At 42.0% G+C, this 18,907-nt stretch overlaps 1 protein-coding gene across 3 annotated transcripts in view; it reads left to right on the top strand.

Annotated features, from left to right (window-relative positions):
* Positions 1-18,907, top strand: part of LOC134156213 (cadherin-4) — a 459,282-nt gene that overhangs the window by 355,948 nt on the left and 84,427 nt on the right. For all 3 annotated transcript variants that reach the window (XM_062604082.1, XM_062604083.1, XM_062604084.1), the window contains 2 exons: positions 108-263; positions 7,734-7,878. In XM_062604082.1, the coding sequence (XP_062460066.1) occupies positions 108-263; positions 7,734-7,878 (301 nt within the window). The remainder of the gene's footprint in view (positions 1-107; positions 264-7,733; positions 7,879-18,907) is intronic.

The following is an 18,907-nucleotide window of genomic DNA, read 5'->3' as shown; positions in this document are numbered from 1 at the left end:
AGCATTACATTTATGCAGCTTTCAGGCTCAGATCTTTAAAGTTGTTTAAACATCCATATGGCTTTTGTCCCAAAGTTATCGATTGCTGTCTTTGTTATTTCATCCAGATTCGTTCCGATAAGGACAAAGAGATCCATATCAGATACAGCATCACTGGAGTGGGAGCCGACCAGCCACCAATGGAAGTCTTCAGCATTGACCCTGTGTCTGGCAGGATGTATGTGACTCGCCCGATGGACAGAGAAGAAAGAGCTTCCTACCATGTAAGCATAAAACTGGGTTCACAAGCTCACAGTGAAACTGTAGCAGCATTGCTGGGGTCAAGGAGGGACACGCAGCTTTGAGAAGACTGGGTTTTTGTTCAACGTCAGAGCCCAGATCGCAGTTTGGACGGGCTCCCTGTTTCAGCAGACCTGAGGAGCTGACTGCACAGGGGTGCCTGGGCTTAACCGACAGTACGAGTCTCTGTCTCACTCTGCTGGAGCAATTGTGTGTGTGTATGGAGACACTGGCTTTGTTTCTGCTTTCTGTTAATGTAACCTGCTAAATCAGCCAAACCAGTGCAAATTGGCATTAAACTGATGTGCTTTTCAGACAGAGGCATTTCTTTAAAGGGGTGCAACTTCACACTGTTTTTTAAATCCATGCAAGTTTATGTGCAGACCAAAACCCCCAAAACGATGAGAAGCCGGTCTCTGTGTTAGCATGCCTTGAGAAAATATTAATTTAAGAATCATTTACTGCAGTTAAACAGGCAATAATTGATATAGCCATTTTTCATTTTAAATCACTTGGAGTTGTTCAGGCAGTATGATGGGGGTGTGTCAGATAGGTTTTTAAATATGCAGATAGCTAATATTAAATATGAGGAAATTAATTAAGATTAATTACACTTAAAAGTGGCACCTCATGCTAGTTCATAAAATGCTCTACCTGCAGAATATTTAGAGTGTAATTGGCCGTTATGTTTTGATATAAATCCCAGCCCCTATATTGCACAGCATAATTGCACAGCAGGTACAGTCCTGCAGATTGCTAAAAAATATGTTGTACTTTGCATGCTAGCCCTGCAAAATCTCAAGCACTTCCTGCATCTTTGCTTTAGTTCTCTCCTGGAGTGGTTGTGAAAGGTTGTTTCATGTATTGCTTTGTATCAGCATTAATCACATCTATCTATCTAGCCACAACAGCATCATAATAGCCCTTCCCTGGGATGCTCTAATGTCAGTGAAGAGGTGCGGGTCACTTCCAGTGACACCATATTCCTAACTGCACCGTCAGAGATGCACATTCTGACAGCTTTATCATGTATCCAGTCAACCATGTTGACACTGCTCCTGGATTGTGGTGGAAGGATAGAGAAAATAGATTACCTCTTTAGTTGGGTGGAAAAAGAGATTTCCCCTGGGTAAAAGAAGATCTGAAGGAAAATTATCTTCTGTGAGCAAGAACAATTATTTTGCTTGTTGTGCCTAGGAAAATATGAAGAGAGGTTGTTTTGGAAAAGGAATGTTTGAGATACGGCGCGTGTCATCTCAGCACTGTTGATATTATTTCAGCAGTGCCAGGTTATTATAACAGTGTAGTCAGTAATACAATACTCAAGTTAACACTTCTGATGGAGCCACTGTGATTTCTACTATGAGACACTCTCAGTCAAAAACATAAGATGAAAAAGATACTGTCCTCCATAATAACAAATCATGTGTTCCCTAATAACAAACTTAACCTTGTGGTTACAGTGAATTCAGTAAACTTAATTCTTGCCTTGGCAAGAGTGGCTGGATAAGTGTGCCTCATATGCACTGCAGGACTTCCAGTCTTTTCTATTCCTTACAGAAACCTTGAACCAGTGACATCCGTATGTAAATAAGCATATTCACTCTCTAAAGGTTACAGGAAAACGTAGCTTATAGAGTAACTGATAAGTATGTTGTGAGACCTTATAGACAGGACTAGTGAGTGATAGAGCATTTTATTAGCAGAACAGTAGAAGGTGATGGGGAACATTTTAAGCCATGGCTGTAAACAACCTTTAGATCCTTCAGCCTCAGTAGCAATGGATTGATGATTTATTGAACCAGCAACTGTTTATTTGAAAACCCTTTATAAAGCATTTATAAATATACCATGCACAAAACAGTGACTCACTAGTGCAGAAACTTAGAATAGCAATGAACCATCCTAGAGACCGGAAAAATTAGGCCAGCTTCCAGAAAGAAGATAGTGTCCAAAGTGTTGGTTGTTGCAAGTTTTGGAAAGGTAAGGAAATTATGCCACTTCATAGCTGAGTATCTAACTGAAAGGAAAGACAAACTGGGAACCAGACTTATACGGAGTAATGGAAGACAAGTGATTGAGGTGTAGGCTTGGATCTGAACTGTAGAGCTTGGCCATTCATAAACTGGTTTCACATCCACTGTGGGAGATTTCTTTACCTTGGATTAGAAGCCTAACTCTTCAGCTGGGGTAGAGAATGTCAGTGGAGCTGTCCTTTTACCCGGTAAGACATGAGCTTCTTGTCTGATACGGGCCTGCTCTTTTGGCTGAAGATAGATGCATCTGTAGAGCTTCAGTTTTTCTTCAGTCCTAACCAGAATGAAGTCTTCCCAGCGTCTCTGTCACTGTGTTGTCCTTGCTGTTTTCATTCCCAGGTAATCTAAAAACTAATTATAAAAAAAAAAAAAAAAAAAAAAGAATTTGCAAGTGTTTGTGAGGCTACATACAAAGAGTTCTGTTTCATTAACTCCCACATCTTCAACACATATTTTCTTATGCATAATTATCTGTATTGCTCCAGGACTACCATTCTTAAAATGCTAGTGTTTTAACTCTCCCTGCCTTTAGCAAGCCATTTGTCTGATGAAATTTACCTTTTTCCCTAAGGTGAAGCAGATTTATTCTAATTGGATCAGGAGTTCTGTAGCAGAACTTCCCCTGTTTTCAAGATCATTCTTGAAATTTTAGGGAGGATCATTCCAAGCACGATCTATGCAGAGATGTATATGCCTCTGGGACTTGCAGTGCCTTCCCAGGTGCCGTGTGTGCTGGCATTCCTGCATTAACCTCCCAGCACAATTGGCAGTGGGAGCAATCACAAATTCAACTGTATTTTAGCCTCATCTGTTTTCTCGGCTGCACTACAGACTGAGTACAAACTCCCCAGGGACCTTGCAGGCATCCCAGATGCAGCGTCAGCTGCAAGTATGAGCAAAGAGAAATGAGAAGGGCTTTGCAGCCACTTACCCAACACCATGGTGTGGTGCAGAACTGCACGTGTTGCACTGAGGGATGCTGTGGGAGCTGCTCCAGCATCTTTAGTGTCTGGGGACACAGCCTTGGGGCATGCTTCCAGCACAAGCATGAGCTTGCTCACCCCCATCCTGCTGCCATCTCACTGCAGCAGGCATGTGTTGTTGCATTTCCCATTGTAGCCAGCCCTTAATGTTTATTGCATGCCAAATAAGTTTCAGCAGGTAGTAATATTTAATATGCATGAGTTCTCTTGGCCTTACTTAGCTGTGTTCCCAAAATCCCGTTTGTGCTGCTGACAGAGTTAGTGACTCTGAATGTCTTTTCTGATCTAGACACCAGCTTCATATTAAGCTGCATTTAGTCCTGGCAAGTAAAAGGCATAGTAAATTGGCAGGTTAGTTTTCCAAGACTTTCTTCAAGCTCCATTTTCAGAAGACATCAACATAAACGTGTCAGTACGGTACTCATGTAATGTCCATTATGGGGAAAGTTTGAAGCAAATCCTAATCCAGTCCCAGACACGTGTATGCCTTCAGCATCAGACTGATGAAATACCATCTCAGTAATGGCTGGAGAAGGAGGGTAATAGGCTGTTTGAAGTGCAAGAAGACAAAAAAGTTTACTAGAAATTAAGAGATACAAGAATTAATTCCAGAATTTTGAAGCCAGTTCTAGTGAGTAATGCCAGCCATATGTGTCACAATACTCTAATTTGAACTTTTAATCACAATTAAGAGCACACAAATTAGGTATGACATTGTATGCTTATTGTTTTAGAGGCTCTGTCACTGATTGATAGTGTATATTTGTATTAGTAGTATTAGTGCTGAAGTAATACTCATATTTAACACAATTCACTGTGTTGACTTTGACTAACTACCTTCAGATACCACCAACCTCCAGTGTAATCAATAATCATGATACTGAATCATTTCTATGCCAACAGCTATGTTTATACTGGAAACTTCAGTACAAAAACCTCAGACTCCTGTGGTGTAGCTACTGCTGAATATGATAGCAATGATTGTCATACTTTTAAGCAATATTTGTTGAATCAGGTCAAGCAGCTCCTTGGCTGGTGTAAGCTCAGCAATGCACCAGCTAGAGATTATCCAGCTACTTGTATTTTTCAGATCCCCTGCAAGGTATTTAATTTCATTTTGTGTATTCTTTCTCTACTCCTGTCATGTTCTCCCTCTTGGGGACAATGTAAATATTTCAAACCAACTTTATAAATGCTTCCTATGTTTCCAGCTAGACACCAGCTTCCATTTAAATACTTGTGCATGACCTGTGTCTGGCATGTATCCCATGGCCCAGGCTGTGCTCACCAGCCTTTACACTCGTGGTTTTTCCAACTCTAAGTGATGCGTGTGTCTGACGGAGCAGAGCCATCACTTTTTGTGCCTTCATATGCATCTGCTTTTCATCCCATCCATCATTACCACCCAAACACCCTCTTGGTCACAGGCATGGGCCATGGAGTACCACAAACTCAAACTGTCCCTTGCACAAATGAGCCCTGTCTCAACATCTGAAGAATGACTCCAGAACAAAGTGTGTTGTCCAGTTTGAGGATGCCCCATTAATTTAAAGAGTACAGCGGGAGAACAGGGGAGAAGGTGAATTAAGGAAGGGAAATCATAGACTCACAGAATGGCTTGGGTTGGAAGGGATCTTAAAAATCATCGAGTTCCAACCACCCTGCCATGGGCAGGGACACCTGTATGTATTATCCCAAATGTAACATCTGATCTGCCTTGGAGATAGAACTAGTTTCCTAGTGGACAGATTGCTCCGCTGGAGTCCCTCCTTCTTTTCTCTCTCTGCTGGGAATGGTCTCTAATGAGGAATTGTCTCTAACAAGGAAGGGCTCCCGTTGAGCCGAGTTGAGATTCAACCATCTGGCTCAAGCCTCTCTTCTCCCTCTGGTGCAATTGGCGCCGCCCGCAGAGGAGCAACGTGTTGTGGAAGGATAGGGAGGCATTGGCACATGAGAGTCGCTAAAATACCAACAGAGAAAATTCATGCCAGCAAGCACAAGAGATAAAACAAAGAAAAGTTCATTGATATCAGTCAGAAAAGGAGCAGCAGGAGAGGGCAGAGTGTGTGCAGAAAGGACGGCAGAAACACCTGCGTTGGAGGGCAGGGAAGTGCAGCTATGTACACCCAGATACCAGCGCAGTGCAGGAGGTGAAGGCGCAGGGTCTGCTGGCTGGGCCTGGGGAGTGGGCACCATCCTCCTGGCTGCCCAAAAGCCTTTAGTCAGGACACCAGTGCCTGTGTGCCCAGGCACTGTCCTCCCCTGGAGCTCAACCTACGTGCTGTGTTGGGGACCGAGGTGACACTTGTGCATGTCACCGCAGGTTTGATGAGATTCTTCATTTTGCTTATTGAATCTTTTTTTTCCTTGACTGCAGGCAGCAATGCGTTTGCGGGTACATGTGCTTGGGCAAGTGCAACAAGCAGATAGATGTGCATTGCTGAGAAACCCCTTACTCCTGGAGCTTTCAAACAAAAGCTTTCAAATGTAATTAAAAATTTGCAGGGGGAGAGTCAGATCTGAGGGGAGAGATACCAGCTTTGCTCTCCGCTTTATCTCTGAATGGAACCGTTCCTGCTGCTGGAAATGCAGCAAGAGAGAGCCCTGTGCTGCCTCAGTTTGAAGATAATAACTTTAATTTTAGCTCCGAATTCCTTTTTTTTCTTTTTTTTTTCAAAGGCAGTCTGACCTCTGACTGGTAAAGTTACTGAATTGCTCCATCTGACGTGATGAGGGGTAGCTCAACAGGTGAGAGCTGAAGCAGTTTGTATGCAGGCAAGAAATGCAGGTATTAAGAGCAGTACAGGTCGTGAAATACAAATTATGTATCCTGTATAGAAAACAAAGCCAGACTTCTTCGTCTTTAAAGAAAAAGTGATGCTTAACTTCCTTTTAAAAAGCAGTGTTTTTCTCCTGGCTCATTTCACGTGGAGGTTTGTTCTCTTTGCTTGATTAAATGTTAATCCAGCCCACCCTAAGAGTGTGCAGTTTCTTTTGTTAAGCTCTGGACTTCTGAACACTGTAGATGAAGGAGAGGGTGGCATCAATCACAGGCACAGCAAGAGCGGAAGACGGAAACCAGTGCTAATGCAATTAGCACATTTATTTGTCATGCATCAGAGGAGCTGAAGCCCTCCTTGGCACAGGAGCTCCGACTCCCGGCAGCAGCCCGATGGACCAGGTTGCTGCTGGGAGGGACCAGAGGCCTTGATCCCTCTGGAGGCAGGAGCTGCTGTGTCCTCTGTGCCTCAGCCCCGCTCATCCAGCCAGCCCTTGCACCAAGCTAACATCCTCTGAAGTCTCCACCTTTCCTCCCACCAGCCTTGCAGGATGTCACCCTACTGTCCCCAATTGAGGTGGCAGTGCGGAGGCTCAGCAACACTCACAGGTGCTGAAGTGACAAAGAATGACAAATGAAATCTGCAGTGCTCACATCGGGTGATGCCTCTCGGCTGCCCAGCCATAGCCAGAGGCCATGCAGCCCTTTCCTCGCTTGTCTGAGCTGTTCTCTGCAGCCGACATCCTCAGCTCCATTCAGTGCACTCCATTTACAGTCGCCATCTGTTCCCTTTAATGAGAGAGCTATCAATTTTTTTCACCTGATTACTGATTGTTCCAGACTATTGTTGATTGCTTTGTTTTATTAATTACTCATTTTGACATGCTGTATCTGTCCCTTTTGTTCCGAAAACAGATGCTCTTGTTTTCGAGCATCATTACTGATGGTTATTGCTAATAAGATAAAGCCGCAGCTCCAGTTTAACTGAGGGGCTTAACACTGTGGCTCCAGTTATTCTAGTGTTTCGTCACTGGATATTTTAGTCAAGCCTGAGAAAAATATTTCTTTTTTAGTGCCACAGGGGCTCACATCACTTGAAGGAAAGGGACTTTTCTGTGTTCTTTGATGCATAGAGCAATGGGGTCCATAGCTGTTGCTGTTCCAAGAGACTGTGATTAAGCAATCAACAATACTAATGTCATTGTGAAATCACTTACTCATCCCTGTTATTGTGGTTAAGAAAGGCTGCAGGTTCCCATAAGAAACTTCTCAAGTCAAACTCATTTCCTCAGTGTGTTTGGAACTAAGCAGAAGTTGCTTTTCAGCTTGTCAGACAAGGTTCACCACGTCTTAAAAATGAAAATGTAGTGGTCTATTAGCAGCGGGGGAGGTAACAGCACTGCACCAGTTGAAAGAGTTTCCACTAACAGCTGCTATTTTAAAATACTATCTCAGTATTGTGTTAATCCTTGGAAAAACTGTCTGTGTGTGGAGTCGAAATGGAAGCCACGTCATTGCTTTCTGCTGGAATTAGATACTCACTCAGCTCAATTTTGAGGAAGTATTTATGAGGTGAAGTCAATTCTTGCAAAACATGGTCTCATTCTGCAACAAATCCGATTGCTGATACTGTGCTTTCACTGTGCTTATTCCCAGCTCCGGGCTCATGCGGTGGATATGAATGGAAACAAGGTGGAGAATCCTATTGACCTGTACATCTATGTGATTGATATGAATGACAACAGACCAGAGTTTATAAACCAAGTCTATAATGGATCTGTTGATGAAGGCTCTAAACCAGGTACAGTTGAAAAAAAAGTCTTAAAAGTTTCACAGGCATTCCAACATGAATCTGGTGTGGTGGCTTCACCTCCTCTTGAGATAGAGGGAATGCAGGAGAGGTTTGCTGTTGCTAGCTCTTTGTTGAAGGCTGTTGGAGGTGAGAACAATCTAGCTAGTGTATCTATCTTTCTCTAGATGCAGAGAAAGTGCAGACTGGGGTAAGAGTGAACCTGGATCCTGGTGGTTCCTTCCTAGATGTGGAATTTGCAAAAGCAGCAGTTTTGTAGAATAATGCTCTGTGTTGCCATTCTCACGTGTACAGGGTTGTTAGTTTAACTAGAAAGTGCTGACAGCCAACCTGGCAGTGGCCATTCCTTGACCTTGTGCCTGAAATGCTGAGTATCTGCCTCTATGATACTTAATCTCGTCATTTGCTAACTCAGTATCTGGTATCCACTCCAAAGAGGTCTCTGTGAAGGTGTGAAGATAATCCTTTCTTATTTTGGGCCAGATGGAAACCTGTTGAAGTGGGAATGTTCCCACTGAAATAGTTGATTCACCCTCCACCCTGTGGACTTTCTTATGGAGGGAGAAATGGGGGAAAACAATCTGTGGGTGAAAAATTAGTGAGGGAGTAAGCTATATGCAGAATACAAATGATGATTTTTACATGACCATGTTTATATTCTTGGAAAAATACCGTTATAAGGGTCTTTCATGTTTTCTTTTCAACTATATTGTTGATTTATTATTTAAGCGCAGTGTAACCCTGCAGTTTCCAATATTGGTAGCAGGGTTGTTTTAGCTTATTGCTAAGCATAAGTAATCTGAGCATATTCATTCTCAGAACATAAATTATACTGTGAAAACTGTCAGCAGTACAATTGGAAGCCTCCTGAAATCAGAGGCAGATTTTTCCAAGGTAGATTTTATCCTCAGTTGTTTGTTGGCTGAGGGGGTTGAACCCCGTCTGACATTATTTGGTGTCAGCAAACATTTATCACGGCTTCTCCCTCGCCTGAGGTGTCATAGGAAAGTCTCAGGGGGCCACTGGTTGTAATCAGGTGATTACAGGCATGATTGATTGTCTTTCAGCACTGTGAGGAATGGGCTACTGTGATGGCATGCAGTGGGAACAGAGCGTGATCTTATTTTTGAGGAAATAATAGGTACAGCTCCGTTCCTGATGTGCTTTGGGTGGTGATGTACTGGCTTCAAAGTGCTGATCCTGGTCCTGCTCAGCACAGGGGATGTGAGAAGTCCCTGAGCTGATGCTTCTGTTGACATCTACCTAGAGGGTTTTCTGGCTTTCGTTTGAAGGCCACTTAGGGGCATATCAAGGTTTGAAGACTGATACAACACTTCCATAACAAATCATATTTCTTACATCTTATTCTAGGACAGATCAATATTCAAAGTGTTCCCAAATGTTCTAACTAGCTCTGCTCATTTGTGTGAAAGAAGCGGTAAATTGATTGCATCCTCTTCTTGTCTGAAATCTAGATAAGTCTTTGTGCTATTAAATCAAAGTAGGATAATTTTGCCTACAAAATACTTCTGCCTCTTGCTTCTATCAGTGATTTTTGGTGTTTTGTATCTCAGGCTGGAGTGCCTGCCTTTAAGGCAGGCAGGTAGAAAGCAATCTGGTTTTATTCAAAAGCAATTACATTTGTCTTTGATGTGTTTGTTGGGTCTTGGTTTTTTTTTCCGTCTTTCCTGCTTAATCGCTGTTCTTTTAAAGGTTTATATTAGTATTGAATTGCTGTTCTTAGCTTTTGTAGATCCTCATGGGAATTTGGGTGTCTGAGGCCCTCATTCCATGTACTTGGCAATAAACACGATGCTGTGTCTTTGAGAAAGTGATGGAGAGGTCACAGAGTTTCTGTGGAGGTCTGCATGCTCCTCCTTTGCCACAAAGTTCCGTATCCCTGTTCCGCATAGAGACAAGCCTAGACAATGTATTCAGCTAAGCATAGATCTTGCAGAGATTTGGAAACGTTTTTATAGTTCAGGATGCTTCAGAGGATTATAGTAACGAAGGAGGTGCCACACCAGCCGTTGCCAGAATAAAAATATGCAGCCAGAATTCATGATTATTTGTGGCACTGGTCGACAAATGAAAGACATTGCATATTCCTGGAGGTAACGGCAAAATGTGTTCAATATTGATTCAACAGTATGTTATATATGTCTATGCATCTATAAATATGTATATGCATATGTGTGTATATCCATGTATAAAGTACAGATTTGCTTTAAGCAAACTAAAAAAATCTCGTATGTTAGAGGAGTTCAGCATTCATTTTCCACTGTTCATTGCTACTCAACTGTGCCTGAGGACTAAAAATGCTTCCCTGGATATCCTGTACAATTGTTATTTCTCACATCTTCCATATGCCCATTTATAATGGCTGTGATTAAAAATGCAGTGTTACTCGATTACCACAGTATCTGCAAGGTTCTTCATAATTTTGCACACCTCTGATGAGAAAAGTAGTGTGTTAGAGTATCCCAGATAAGTGCTGACTCTGAGGGTAGCTAATGTGAGCAGCCAGTGATTGGGTGAAGTCAGTAGGAATTTTGCCCAGATTTAAAAAAAAAAAAAAAAAGAAAAGAAAACTGGGACGTACGGAGCTGAAGCTCTACCCATGGAAATTTTGAAGAACAAGACCATCAGAAATATGCTGTTGAGCACAGACTGAGCAGGGTGCAGTGACCTTGAGCTGCGGGGAAAGCCCTGTAAAGCTTTAGCAGGATCAATAGAGCAGATCCCATTCAAAGTGAACAGGAAGGGCTCAGTGGTGCTGTTAGAGCACACCCCGGGGAAGAGGGCAAAGCCAAGCACCTGGAATGCAGGCAGGGCTGTGTCTCCAGGGATGCTGCAGTACCAGAGGCAGCGTGGTGCCCTTGTAGCAGCCAGGATGCTGTGAGCTGACTGAGAGCACTGTGCCTCATCTCTGACCCTTGTAGGACAGCTGCAAATTGTTCCTGGCCATGGCAGGGGATGCAGGGTGGCCAAGGAAGATGTGACCTACTGACTCAACGCTGAATAAGCCAAAAGGAGGTAGAGTGAACCAAGAAAATGCGGACGCAGGAAGGATGTGTACTCCAACCTGTGGCACAGTGTGATCCTGCTGGGCATTTAGCCTCCCACAGAAGAAGCAAGTTTGCTTTAGCCTGAAAGACAAATATCCTCCAAAAGGGATTGTCCAAGAGCTGTAAGAATTGGCAGCAAGGTGAAGAGACTCATTTGAGACAGTTTGATGGAGTTTAAGTGAAGGGGTTCCCAGACTGCAAAGTACTCAGGCTGCCTGGGTTTCCAAAGAGTGTGCTCTTTGCAGTGTGCAAGTCACCTTGAAGCAACCCTTGACAGGAATAGAAAAGAAATCATCAAGTATTATTAATTAAAATAGGTTGTTGTTGCTGGTTAAGATTGTAATAACTTAACTGAAATAGTGTCTTACACCATGGCCTAGTGTTCTTGAAATCAGAAGCTCATTCTTCGTGGAGTAAAGTCCTCTGTAGTGCAAACACTTGTGTCAAAGCCTGGCCCCTGTACATCTTCAAATGTGTGCTGGCTCTTAAACTGAATTGCATTTCTTTCTCCTTTTCTGACACTCTCTGGAAAACATTTTAATGCACTTCTAGCTTATCTAGCCTAAGGTCATGCAGCTGGACAATTTAAATGTGCAAATGCAGACCCTTCCAAAAATGCAGAACAGGAATAGTGATGCAGGGTTTTCTTTTCCAAAAGACCATCTTTCTTCCTTTACTCTCTCCCTCCATGAGCTGTTTTGATTTAACACGACACTGTTTGAAAGTGTATCTTAAAAGACCGTGTTTTACTCATATTGAATAATGTTCTGCCTCTTTGAACTTTGCCTCTATATGAAGAACACAGCCAAGTTTTAAAAATGCAGCTGCAAGCTCAAGCTGAAATCCCCCTGGTCCCTCTGGCAGCCTTAATCAGCAGAGTTCTCCTGGAGCTGCAGAACTTGCCTTTCAAGCACCGATAAAGCCGGATGGGTTGCACGGCTTCGCTGCCCAGCGCTGCCTGCCCTGCGAGGATTCTGCTGCCTTTTCAAAGCCCACGTCTCTGAGCTGCAGTGTGCAAGCTCCACCACCTTACAGCAGAAAGGAGCTGGGGCCTGGGGTCTACAACACCAATTACTGCTTGCTGTAAGCCCAGCCCTGCACTTGTACCTCTGAGCTTGCAGCATCCCGGGGGTGTCTGTGGGGAGTGCTGTTCTACAGGTTTTGCTCAATAAGATAGAATGAAAATGCTTAGATGTAAAAGAAAAAAGGGGAATTTAATCACAAAACAAAACCATGATCGAGAGAAGTTGTTTTCTTCACTGCAGAAGCTTAGTTTTGATATAATCACCACAAAATGTACCTTATGGTAGAATGTGGATGTCTCACTTAACTGAAGCATTCAGTTCTGAAAAGGTCAATGTGAAATGCACTGCAGCGACTCGAGTGCTTTGCTCTGAGTTGTATCTATTTTGTTTTAACAGAAAGATTGTCAGAAATTAACACATCTCTCCGAAATAATTTGTTCTTGTCAGACTGGCCTTTTCCATTCCCATTCATCCTTTCCACTTCACTAACTTTCTGAATACATCTTTCAAGTCAAAAGCAGAAGTCCAAGTAGCTTCTTTTAGAGTTTCATCCATCTCTTTCTTCCTTATGTTGCTGTGTAGGATAGTTTCCTCCTGCCACCCTCCCTGGGAGTGGTGTGAATGATGCTGAGTATGGACAGTCCTCCAAAACAAAGGAATATTAGTATTTCTTACATGAGGAATGATGTCATTTAAAATCTTCCAATCTCCTCCTGATTTCATGGAACTCTGATACAATAATTGTTGATGGCATGCCATGTGAAAAATGGAATAGCTGGGAGCCAAATCTATATGTGGCAAATTAAGTTTAAAGAAATCTCATAAAAATAAGCACTATATAAAAACCCAAGGATTTCAAAAGCCGATTATTCTACTAGTGTCCCAGTTTGTTTATTTTATTTCCGTGCCAGCAGAGATTCCCTCAGAGATTAGCACCATGGACTAATGCACAGATGGGGCCAGAAACTTGAAAGTCATCTGAATATTAAGAATTTAAATCTTTAGCCTCAGTGATTTGAATGGAAAGCCAATTATGAGGCTGAATTAGTTTTCAAATTAAACTGCAATTTAAGGCTTGTGAAATTAATCTTTTAAGGCATATAGTTGCATTTGTATATATATTCATGTGGAGAATTTGTATTCTGCTGTTCTGGCTTGTTCCTCTTCTCCATCCTGACAGTACAATTCAGAAAGAGATGACTCGTGTCCTGCAGGTTGCTCTTTCAGCGAAGGAACAGAGCAAGTGTTGCTGGGTGGCAGGGGAGGAAATAAAAGCAGCAGTGCTGGAGATCTGAAGAGAAGATGCTCCGTCTTTAAAAATTAATAGGACGCTGAGTGAAAACCCCTTTCTTCCAGTAAAAACCATTCCAAAACCACCATAGTGCTGCTCATAATTAAAACATTAAACATTCTTACACCAGCTGGAGGCAAATTAATTTGAGCAGTTAGGGAGGACCTAATTCAACAGAGCACCTGAGCAGGTTGGCGGACCTCGGCTGACTTGACTGCTGGCACAGGGCATCCAGGGTGTTGATAGCACTAGAACCTAGAAATAATCCCAATGCCCTGTGCTTCAGAGGGATTATGTAAAGTTAAAATGGTAAAATCTTCAAAAGCCAGAGTAGTTTTCAACAGATTCTGCCAATCATCCCAGAGCTCTTCACATGTTGAGTGCATTGCTTCCGAGTTCATCACAAGCCCAAATACACCCACCAATGCGGTGGCATCTTCTGCAGCTTGGGTAGGTGCTATTCTTATCCTTGCAGTTTATCTACTGTTAGAAATGGTTTTGTCCAACCCATGTATTCTCTCACATATTACACACAGACTTTAGATGCACAGTATTCTTTTTTAAGTTCTTTTGCTCAGCCAAGAACAATGTTAAGATAAGGAATTGTTTTTCTGCAGCCACGTGTGTTAGTGCTTTCCATTTTGTTTCAAGGTGAGTGGTTATGAAATCTGTGCTCTTAATTTTCTTTTCAGAAGCATCCGGTCCCAGGAGCAAGGAAGTGAATTATAGGGCTGTAGGTGAGGAAAAAATGCAAATCCCCATGCTGATGGTTTTTTCCTCCAGAAAAAACGGCCAAACTGATATAAAGAAAAAAATGTGGAAGCATGTTTTGAGGCCATGCTAGAAGGGAGTTACAACAGTCTGCTGTCTGCCGCCTTTTAACCAGCAGTTACAAATGCCATAGTATGATATATAGTACAGTATTCACATTACATTATAATATATTTATTATATTACATTGTATTGTTAAAATTCAAGGATTATATTCAGGCCTTGTGGACAATGCGTTAAGTCTAAGGTTTTGCAGCTGGGTCTGTATGAATTCACTAGTTCCATATACCTTCAGTTAAGCATGAAACCCAGCTACACTTTCAAGCACAGTTCTGTGGTGGTTTTCCGGGTATCTTATCCTGAGTTACACCTTCCCTATATTCTGAATTTGACTCTGGGAATCAAGAGGATTCATCTGCAGGAGCTGAGCTGAGCTGAGCTGAGGCTCATTGATTTATGCAGTCAAAACTACTTGCTCAGAGGCTGAATGTTTTACCTGTTATTTCTCTGCAACATGTGAGGTCTCAGTAGGCTGCAGACTGCTCTACAAGAGTTATCTCCAAATCTAGCCATGCCCACATGCATGCTGCATTCAGTGCATCCATTCATTTCCTCTCCAGAGCTATTTATTTCATTTCTATCAATAAGAGGGTATTATTTCAGTTTTGGGTGACAGCAACCTCTTCAACTTTCTCAGTCATCTCTCCAGACTGCTTGCTGTCTTTATTCTCATTAGAATGGCTCTTGCCTTGTTGAAGGCTGAGAATCTGATGTCTCCACTACTTAGGAAGTGGCATCCTTTATGAATTAGGTTAGCTGCTTGAAAGGTCAAAAATTGCCAATAATTACAAAATAATGGTGGAAGAGAATGACAGTAGATCTCTGTTAGGACTGAAGGAATACCATTCAGAAGGAGAGTGCTGTTTCTGTTTAGTTTTCTATCTACAGCATGTGGGGTGCAATTTGAGTGTACGATACAGTTTCCCACAGCCTCCTCTTAGAGAAACTGATCTGTTACGGTCTAGATGAGTGGTCTGTGCAGTGGGTGGGGAGCTGGCTGATAGGGCACATGCTGCAGGTGGTGGTGAATAGCTCTTTCTCCAGCTGGGAACCTGACACTAGTGAGGTCTCTCAGGGATCAATACTGAGCTCAGTGCTGTTCAATATCATCTTTAGTGATCTACATTATGGGATCAAGTGTACCCTGACCAAGTTTGCTGCTAATACCATTTTTCATTTGAAGCTCTCAACAAGGAGTACATGAAAGTGCTTCAAATCACCCACTACGTTTTGTTTTTTTTTTAACTTGAGGATACAGATTAGTTTGCGGAGATGTTTTAGTCTTTAACACTACAGCAGTTCTCCAAACACCGTTCTCAAAATCGTACTTACTGGCAAGATAAATTCACCCATAGGGAGCTCTGTGCTGTGCCATCCAGACTGCTACTGGTACCCCAGGTAGGGCAAATAAAACCAACTTGGGATGGCTCATCAGCATTGCAGTCTGCATACCTGAAGACAGCCCCCTCCTGTCCCTCACCTCAAATCCCACACTGTAATGGAAGAATCTTATTAGTTTTATCGATTGATTAAAAAAAAATCATAGCACAAGCACACCTCAGCATGTTTATGGGTAAGAAGGATCATATTTTGCATAGGGAAGCTATATACAAGTGGTCATGTGTGTAGTTGTACTCTGAAGACTTGTTTAGGATCCCGTCATGCTTCTCATTGCACCTTAGTTTTGACACCTTTGCTTTTCTAGTGTTCTGCTTTTCTGTCCCTGAGATTTATTGCAATGAATGAAATCACTTAAAGAGTGAAGTGTTCCTATCATGAGTAGGGGCATGAGATTCCCATCCTCTGTGGGGAGAAAAAATAATGTCAGGAAACACTTCTGAGTGGAAAAAATTATTTTCAGGACATGTTGTGAATTTTACACCACTTTTCAGTATTTAATCTTCCCATCAGCAGTTACTGTCTTCTCTCTATCTGGCATCAGATGCAGAGTATTCACTAAGTCAGCTTTCCAATTTGGGGTGAAAAAAAATTAGGAGTTAGGGGAGGTTTCCATTAGTACTAAGACATTATTAACTTGGGTTAATGAAGATCTAATGTAATATGGCCATCACCACATGTCTGCATATAATGATTCAATCCTTTTCTAAGGGGGAATGATTAAATTAAGTAGCTTGTAGGTCAAAATTAGACTGAGAAGGTTAACCAACCTTTAATGATTCTGCAACCATTTACCAGCCATTAAAAAACATAAACTGTAAGATAAAGCTGAGTAGAGAATTAGTATTATCAGTAAAAACTGGATGAAGTTTTAGCTTTTTCTGTTTCTATCACGAGTAAACTGAGGATTGTGCATTTTTGTAATGATCTGTGGTATAAAGGGCAAAGTGAAAGGGTTTTTTATCTCTTTTTTTAATTGTTATTTTGACTCCTGACAAGTGCCCATTAGCTCTTTTTTTAAGCATGCATTAAATCTTACTAATGGATATCAAACCAGCTTAGAAAAATTGTAATTATAAAGCAATTGAAACACAGACTTTGGGAGCAAAACTAAGATACTGTTTGTATGCCTTAAAGCCATAAAAGCTCAGTCTTTTCAGAGAAGTGAAGTTGCGTAGATGGGAGAGCAGAGCTTGCAGGCAACGTGATGTGAATTAGCACTCCTCAGCATGCTTGGAGACTGTCTGAGCTGATTCTCAGATTCCAGAGTGATGGGGGGATGGGACGGACATTTGTTTACAAATGTGTGCTTATCTGCTCACACATACACAGCACAACTATCTTGTTTTGCTTGTTTTTACTCAACATGTACATTTGGGATGAGATATAGCAAACCTAACAAAACTTTCTGCAGCTTTTTCCAAATAGATGCAATCAATTTTAAAATTGATAATTTTTACCTCTATATTCAGTTTTGTTTATCTCCCTTTGCTTCCATCCCCCCAGGTTCTGTAAGGAATTATTTTGCCTATCATGTAGAAAGCTTAATTGATCTAAAGGGAATATTTTCCATAAGGGGTGCTTTCAAGCATCTCTCTCATGTGTCTTGTCCTTTGTTAGATTGAAACAAAAACAGCTCATTTGATAAAATAACATCTAGGAGATGACAGTCTCTGGGAAATCAAAGGGAACATGTGAAGTTGCAAATTCTTGGGGTCTTGCCTTTTATTGATAGATCTCCTTCATCATGCCATACATTAATTTTAACTCAGGTGATATATGAACTTGGTGCATTAGTTAATGAAAGCTAATGCACAGTAATCTTGTCATCACTAGCTGTGCATGATAATTCAGTCTGTTTCTCGGAAGAGCTGTTCAACATGCAACAAATTTGATTTAATATTGACATGATGTACTAGGTTAGGTATTTTATTTAACAGACTGTGTGCCTTATTTAATGAGAAGTGGTTTCTTTCAACAGGTTATCTACCTGACTTAGTAGGCCAGGTGTGTAGTTTAATACAGTTATATCAAACACTGTCTGGACTGGGTATTCATTATGTGATTACACTGCACAGACGGGGGCAAATTCCTGAGTTTTGGCTCTTGGTGCATTCACTTAATGTTATCAGCGTGCTTGAGAGTAAGCCCTTCAGAGCGGAAGAGTAAAGCTAATGCTTCTTTCATGCACTGAAAGCGTAAAGCCCCTTCTGCCCCATTTGTGCACTTCTCTTGTGACTTCATCACCACTGACAAGGTCTGGCCCAAAAATCATAGAATCAAAGAACAGTTTGGGTTGGAAGGGATCTTAAAAATCATCTAGTTCCAACTCCCCTGCTATGGGCAGGGTCAACTTGGCAAGGTACAGTGTGGGGGTCTTGAATGGGAGGAGTTTGCCTAGTGTTTCTGGTCTGTAGTGACTGCTTCCAGTCTCTGTTTGGGTAGGAAATAGCAATTAAAGGTGGGGTGGTTAATGCTTTGATTTCCACAAAACACATACACACATTCTGTGGGCCAGGTTGGGCAGTCTGTGCTTTTTCATTGAAACCCTAACAATGCCATCCTCAGTCCTCAAGCGAGTAAGAACTGTTCTTCTGTCAGTGTATATTTGCCTAATTTGTGTAGTAATAGGGGCTGGGTATGAGAATGTATTTCCTTTATTTTAATATGAAGTATATGAAGATATATCCCCATGCATAGAACACAAAACCATAATTTTATTTACTTTTGTAGCAGGTAAATCATCACCAAACATTTTAGTGTAGTGGGAGACTTTATATAGCACCCAGAAGATGTTTGAGACTGTAACAGTATATATCCACATTGCTCTACTGAATACTCTTGTGCATAGATATATGTTTATGTCATTTGCTGCAGCACACAGGTACCTAGATGTTATCTGCTGTTAAGACAGCCTAAAGGTACAGAAAACTGGGTGGAATGTAGATGGTGAAGTAGGTTGCACCGGCACCCTGGAGCAGACCTGAGGAGTGGTACCCTTGGCGTGGGTAACAGGAGATGCCATCATGCTCTTATCCTTCGGTCAGCCTTCCAGGTGGGAAATGTGTATGCGTAGGAATAAGAAGGGATATATCAGCCACCACCCAGACTGTACAGAGGAAGAAACAATTTGAGCTGATTTACAGCAGACTTTGGTGAGACAAGCAGCCCGAGGGAGAGCTGGGGAAGGAAGAGGCTGCTGCAGTTCCATCATGTGCTGCAGAGTGCTGCAGCCACACAGGATCCTTTGCAAAGGCCATTTTATTAAGTTATGAGTTAGTAATTAATGCCAAATTCCTCTCTATTTCCTCTGTGGTTGGGTTTCATAATCAAAATTAAAGGTATGAGTTAGGGAGCAGATTGCTTCTTGAAGTACAGCTCCCTGGTGCTTAGTTCATGACCTTAGA

Source organism: Pezoporus occidentalis, unplaced genomic scaffold, assembly GCF_034315485.1.
Source record: "Pezoporus occidentalis ecotype Australia unplaced genomic scaffold, CSIRO_AGI_Poc_V1 ctg83, whole genome shotgun sequence".
Classification (NCBI taxonomy): Eukaryota; Metazoa; Chordata; class Aves; order Psittaciformes; family Psittacidae; genus Pezoporus; species Pezoporus occidentalis.
This window is presented reverse-complemented; position numbering and strand designations above follow the sequence as displayed.